General features: G+C 41.1%; 1 protein-coding gene and 1 non-coding gene across 2 annotated transcripts; one reads left to right on the top strand and one right to left on the bottom strand.

Annotated features, from left to right (window-relative positions):
• Positions 1-2,261: 2,261 nt before the first annotated feature.
• On the bottom strand, positions 2,262-4,385 carry LOC125959699 (putative peptidyl-tRNA hydrolase PTRHD1). The gene is made up of 3 exons (XM_049692576.1): positions 4,033-4,385; positions 3,516-3,968; positions 2,262-2,510 (listed from the first exon to the last, which is right to left on the bottom strand). Exons 2-3 carry the CDS (start codon positions 3,690-3,692, stop codon positions 2,340-2,342), a joined length of 348 nt encoding a protein of 115 aa, XP_049548533.1. The 5' UTR covers positions 3,693-3,968; positions 4,033-4,385; the 3' UTR covers positions 2,262-2,339.
• Positions 4,386-5,592: 1,207 nt separating this feature from the next.
• Positions 5,593-5,664, top strand: Trnae-cuc (transfer RNA glutamic acid (anticodon CUC)). Its single transcript has one exon. It is a non-coding gene; the product is annotated as a tRNA-Glu (tRNA).
• The last annotated feature ends 336 nt before the right edge of the window (positions 5,665-6,000 follow it).

Below are 6,000 nucleotides of genomic sequence, written 5' to 3'. Positions count from 1 at the left end.
CGATTATATCGCATATTATGGAAGTGCATAATTGCATCAATGATTCAGATTCTGATATAGGACATGAACGGTAGGGAAACATGAAGAGTTATCGGACTGTACATATTATATAGCGCCAGAGGCCAGTCCAGGCAAGACATAACTTGCTTAGGACCAACTTTAGTCAGAACCCCATGAGTCGCACAGTAACCAGCATTACAGGTCACAAGCACACATACACATACACACGCACACGAACATGTCTAGTAAAGGAGACCAGGGGCGACCGTAGCGTATGGAGTCTCCAACGAGTAAACTCTGACCATATTAGGAAATAAGGTTGAGTAAGCCCATTTCATTTTTCTTTCCGTTACTGAATCACTTTTATCCTCCCGTTTTGCTTCGTTTTATCCAAGACCGTTTATTAATTACATTGTTAACCGAGGCCAAGCAGTCCCGCGCTCGATAATCGGCGGAAAATGCTCCGTAGACGGCGACAAGGATGCGTGTTCAACTCGACGCTCTGGTCGCAACAAACCATTTCAGAAGTAACAAGAGATGCTTCAGACACCAAGTTAAGCATTATTCAAATGTACCTAACTTTGTTCAAACCGGTAGTAGAACCAAAGCGATTCTGGTTCGGTTGTATGTGATTACGGTAACCCTAATAAAAAACTGATAGAATAATATTTTTGTCAGAATAATTGTTTTGCATGTATCATGTTATTCCATAGTTCAGCTAGCATTTGCGCCTAGCCGTTGCCGTTGAGGACTTTACATTGTATTGAACCAAAAATATTGCCAAACCTCAATTAGTGTTTTTCGCTTTTCTGATTAGTAAAGAAAATAGCCAAACCTTAGAATTGAACAAATTGTTAACTAGTCAACATTATCAAATAACTCATCTTAAGTTGCAAAGCATTAGTCGTACGAAAATGTTATATTTTGGAACCATCATATCTTCTTAATAAAGCTGCAGCCTTAACTTTAACTGGGGCTGCCACGACCCCGTTACAGAAAACGCACGAATTCTTCTTTTATATCTATCTTAACCAAACTGGACCCACATCATGGCCGTTGCCAGTGGTTGACTAGCAGTAAAGGGAAACGGTCAACAAGGCCATCATGTGCGCAGTGGTGATGCCCATAAAGAACTAGTTGGCGAACATCAAACCAGTGTTTATTAATTTTTGCTGGCTTGGGTGCTACTGCACTATTCTTGTCCAACATGGGACGTTGAAATGATCGACGACCTATACTCCCTTAAGATCTTTTAGAAGAACGTCGATTCAATTCGTTCAACCTAGATACTAAGGTTGTTTCTGCTTGTGTGTTTCATTCATGTACATTGGTCGCCTCGATATTATTTGATTGCCAAATAAGTACGCGCTATCACTGAAATCGATCCAGCTGCTTGGATAGAAAGCATTTGATCAAGAAACGCCTTAATTTTGGTTATTCGCGATAGCTGTTAAACTTTATGACTTCAATTGTTTACAGTCGGCTAGTTAGCTAAGTTAGGCGAGCTCGAAGATCTCGAAGATCTTGCACATGCTTAGAAGTAAATCGATTAAAAATTCTCTTAATTTTTTTAGAAACATCAGTAAGCTGCAAAACAGTTTGTAAGAGCTTCAAGTAGTTGATAAAATGACTAAATAAACATTTTCATATAAACAGAAGGATTGACATTTTGCCAACAATCTGTAAAAGGTGCTTTTTTATGTATAAATGCATTTGAGAAACAAAAATTTCAATTCTACAAATAAAAATCATTACCCGCACCCAAGAAAGATGAATATAGTATCTACAGTCTTCAACATGTGGTTTCGGATGGAGCGCATTTTGGTGTTTAACCATCGCGGTCTTTCGCTCGCATACCATCATGTTCAGCGCAAGAAAAAATCAAAACATAAAAACAAGGAACATCAGTCTTCTGCTATTCTAACACTAGCTTACTGTTTCACAAAATGATCTGCTCTTGCACTTTTACCGATCTTCTTCGGCGTGGTAAAATCAAGAATGAGATCAAATTCTTCCACCTACACATACGCCAGTTTTCTGAAAAACTGGCGCTAGCTGGTGGTTCGTTGCTGTTCCATAAATACATTCGGGTTTTGTTGGAGCTTACCTGCGACGAAACTGGGTCGACAATGAAATAGTAAATGCATATTTTTACTTAAACATGTATAAATTTACACTTTTAGATAACTACAGCTTCTTCAGCAGCAATAAATACGCGTAGTACAATCATACAAACATTATAAACTTTCAGAGTTCATCACCATTAGTAAGTTTTATTTACGTTACGAAACAAAACTATTCAATTCGTCTGTTTAATCGTAAGCAATTGATAAAATCTTTCAGCTAAGTAGTTTAAACTTCTTCAAGTATTTCTGGACCACATCCTTGGGGTATGGCTTCAGAGCGATACAGGTGGGTAGATTTTCGGGCTGTTCGATCCATACTTTATGCTTAATATCATTTTGCTGCAGCAATTCGCCCAGGTCAACAAGCTTACTCGCGGTCGGGGCCTTTGTGCAAAGAATAGTAAAAAATATAATTTAGATTATTTTAGCGGGTTTGATACATCTTCTGCGAAGCAAAGGATCTTTTGAACGAGAGAGGCAATACATAAGATCCCCAGTCGTGAGCATCTCTGCCATCTCACATTCCCAAAATAAACTTGGTGCTGAAAACAACGAGGCGGGCGTTTTCCTGCTAATTCCGTACTGTAGCCGTACTGCAGCGGATATCTCTTTGCTACCTTACTTAAAGTTTCTGCTCAAAACATATTTACAGCGTAGGTGGTAAAACTTCCTCGACAAACTCTTAAAATAACTGCTTGCTGAATCGAACGATTTTTCAGAGCAAACTCAACAACGTGTGATTTGGTTTTAGAATAAGATAGGGCAGTAATAATAAATATAGAAATAAAAAACTATAAATATCAGTTTTCTAACAATATAGATGGAATGCTGCTATCTACTAACAAAACAAATACTTTGCATGATGAAACAATTTTTATTCTTTGTGCGTCCTGTATCCAGTCTTGCCCCTGTGTTCGGCGTTTTCATCACTCGAAAACTGTGTCTTTTGTTATTTTTTAAAGAGCGTCTATGCTTACGATTATAATTTGTTTGCATAGAGTTTTTATGGGTACATAAAAAATAGATTATTTCATTTTCACAAACGCTCTCCGAAAATTGTTTCAACTAACATCAAGACTAAGAAAAGGACAAGTAGCTTTGTTATTATGATATTGTTTCTTTTCAAACATAAATAAGGACGGACATACGAAACATACGACCCTGTTTTAAATTAATAATTAAAAACATTTTAAACAAAGAGAATCTTTCGTTGCAGTTTGATAATAAAATTTTAACGCATGCCGTGTGTCCATCGATTTTAACGCACCGTTTCGGATTCATGGCATTTAAGGGTTTGATTGTTAGTTGATTCGATTTTCCTTTTTGCTTCAGGAAAAGCTGATTTACAGAGGGAGTGGGCGGAAGTGATCGATTTGTTTACAGACTCACCTCAAGAACCACTTTGTGCATGTTGTCTATATCACTAAAATATTCCGCTGTTTCTGAATCCGAGAAAAGGTGGTTCACAGCAGCGACTGCATGACAACACTGCGCAATCAGAGCTCCTTTTGGCCATGTTTTTGCAATTTCTCCATTCACGATTATATACTGTACGAGCTTAGCCATTTCTTCCAGTCAAACCGGCTTCCACCAGCCAAGCAAGAAACGCTGTAGTCAATTTAAATATCCTCCCAAAGCCACTAATGAGGATTTACCCCAGTACGGCAATTGAATCCAGCTTCCTGGTCCTTCGCAAGCTGTTTTGAGGATGTAAACCGCTTTGGTCTCCAGGACCGGCTACTGAGGCCACTTGTCTCAATATTGTGTGAGTTTCTTGGCTTTGTTGGTGGTTTTTCTGATGGTTTACTGTTGCAACTGCAGGAGATCTTGCTCTGATGCTGACTGGAAAGAGAATTCGATCGTTAATGCAACAGATCCTTGTAGTATCACGAACCTTAAAACTTACCGGCACCGTTTCGGATGAGTTCCGAGACACCCGGATCGCCGGTCGCAAATTTCTGTATTCTCTAGGGGTCGGTTGTGATTTGGTTGATTGGTTCTCCGGATCTTGTAGGAGGACTCTTTTAGCAAAAGAGAAGAACAAAAGCCAGAATGCAGATTCCTCTTCCGTAGATTCAGCCTCGTCTTCGGTCGTTCGTTTCGTGGATCTGAACGCAGTTATCTACTGTTTTCCACTTTCTCGGTAACGGGAACGACTTGGGGATTTGCGGATGACTTTATTGGGCTCGTATCTCGATAATCTTTATCACGAAATTTGTTGGAAATTGTTAAAAATTCCCACTTTTATAACAGCGAACTCGAGTTTCTAACCTTAAAGCCAAAACAAAACAGCGCAGCCTACAGGCGCAAACGCGAAGCTCCGCGATTGATTTCTGTTTGATTTGGCCGTTTTTAGGCCGACATTTTGGTGGACATACGTTTCGTGAAATTCGCGATTCTGGGTCTCATTGCTCTTCGTGGTTCTCGTTGAAAAAGTACCCTCACGTCCTTACAAACCGCGCAGACCGTGAAAAACTGCGACACGATCCCCAAAAGGCCGGGCTCCTGCCTGTTCCTACAACTAAAAATGATTCTAAACCATCTCATCACACTTTGGCCATACTTTGGCCAAACACGCCCAGGAGAGGCGCATTGAGCGCAATCAGAGGGAAGGGAGACGGCGCATCCTGGATGCGGAGGGCCCTTCTGGCTTTCAAGGGTATATATTAGTATAAAAAGAGCCCCAAAGTTAAACGGAGATCGACCGACTCTAAGGGACCTCCTCACGCGTCGGACTAACACCCCAAGAAAATCGAACACCGCTCTAGGGACCCTAGGGACTCTAGGGCACCGAGGGCCACCGGCCCTGAGACCGGACCATAGTCGCTTTCAGGACCGCAGCACAGACTATTTTGGGTGCAGACCACAGTGCACAAAGGATTGTTCCGGAAGAGCCGACCTGCGCCAGAACATCGAATCAATCTCTGACCGGGGGTCACTGTTCGATTTGCGAAGATTTTTCTGAAACCACCCCCTTCTCTTCATCAACGGTCGCCCTCTTACCTGCAGTGAGAAGGGTCAGGGTTTTCACGACCCGATTTTGAACCTTTTCAGGATACACAAGAGCATTTCCTTCGTTGCCTGATTCTTGGCATTCCAAAAGGCCGTTTTGGCGAAGAACTTTAGAGACATTTTTCTGAGAGTACTGGCCACAGTTTAGAATCCGCGCGAATGTGACTTACTATTCGCGCGGATTCATGTATGACGATTTCATTTAAATCCGTTCTCCTTCATTTCCAGCCCAATTCATGTGATAATAGGAGTGGATACCAAGAAAAGGGTAAGCTTTCAGGAAAAAATATGAAAAACATTTCACCAGGGGGGGAATTCGCGCCCCATTTCCTCATCCAATTTTTGGGATTAAATTTAATTTCCATTTAAATTTTTGGTAAAGGTTTTTGAAAGGTAACGAGGCAAGTAACCGCTCCAAAACCCTGTAGGTCTACAAGGAAAAGGGAATCAATAATCCCATATTGTCTAGTGGTTAGGATATCCGGCTCTCACCCGGAAGGCCCGGGTTCGATTCCCGGTATGGGAAAAGATCTTTTTCTCTTTTTAATTTTTAAGAAAGTCATGTTTAACCGCTTTATTTCCTTCTTCATATTAATTTTATATCATTTTCCTGAAAGTCCTGACCCCAGTTCGTACGTTCATAACGCTTAAGGTATTTTTTAAATCTATATCTCTGTCGACAGGATTCTGCGACTGAGGCTTCCTGTGGGAACTTTGGTTGTCGGCTACGCCGATGACATGGTCCTACCGGTCTGCGGGCAGTCCTTGAGAGAAGTGGAAATTAACACAGAGCGGTCGGTAGAGGTGGTGGAATCGTGGATGAGCGGCCAAGTCTGGTCGTTACTCATCAAAAAAACGAGAT

This window comes from Anopheles darlingi, chromosome 2 (genome assembly GCF_943734745.1).
Source record: "Anopheles darlingi chromosome 2, idAnoDarlMG_H_01, whole genome shotgun sequence".
NCBI classification, from domain to species: Eukaryota; Metazoa; Arthropoda; class Insecta; order Diptera; family Culicidae; genus Anopheles; species Anopheles darlingi.
This window is presented reverse-complemented; position numbering and strand designations above follow the sequence as displayed.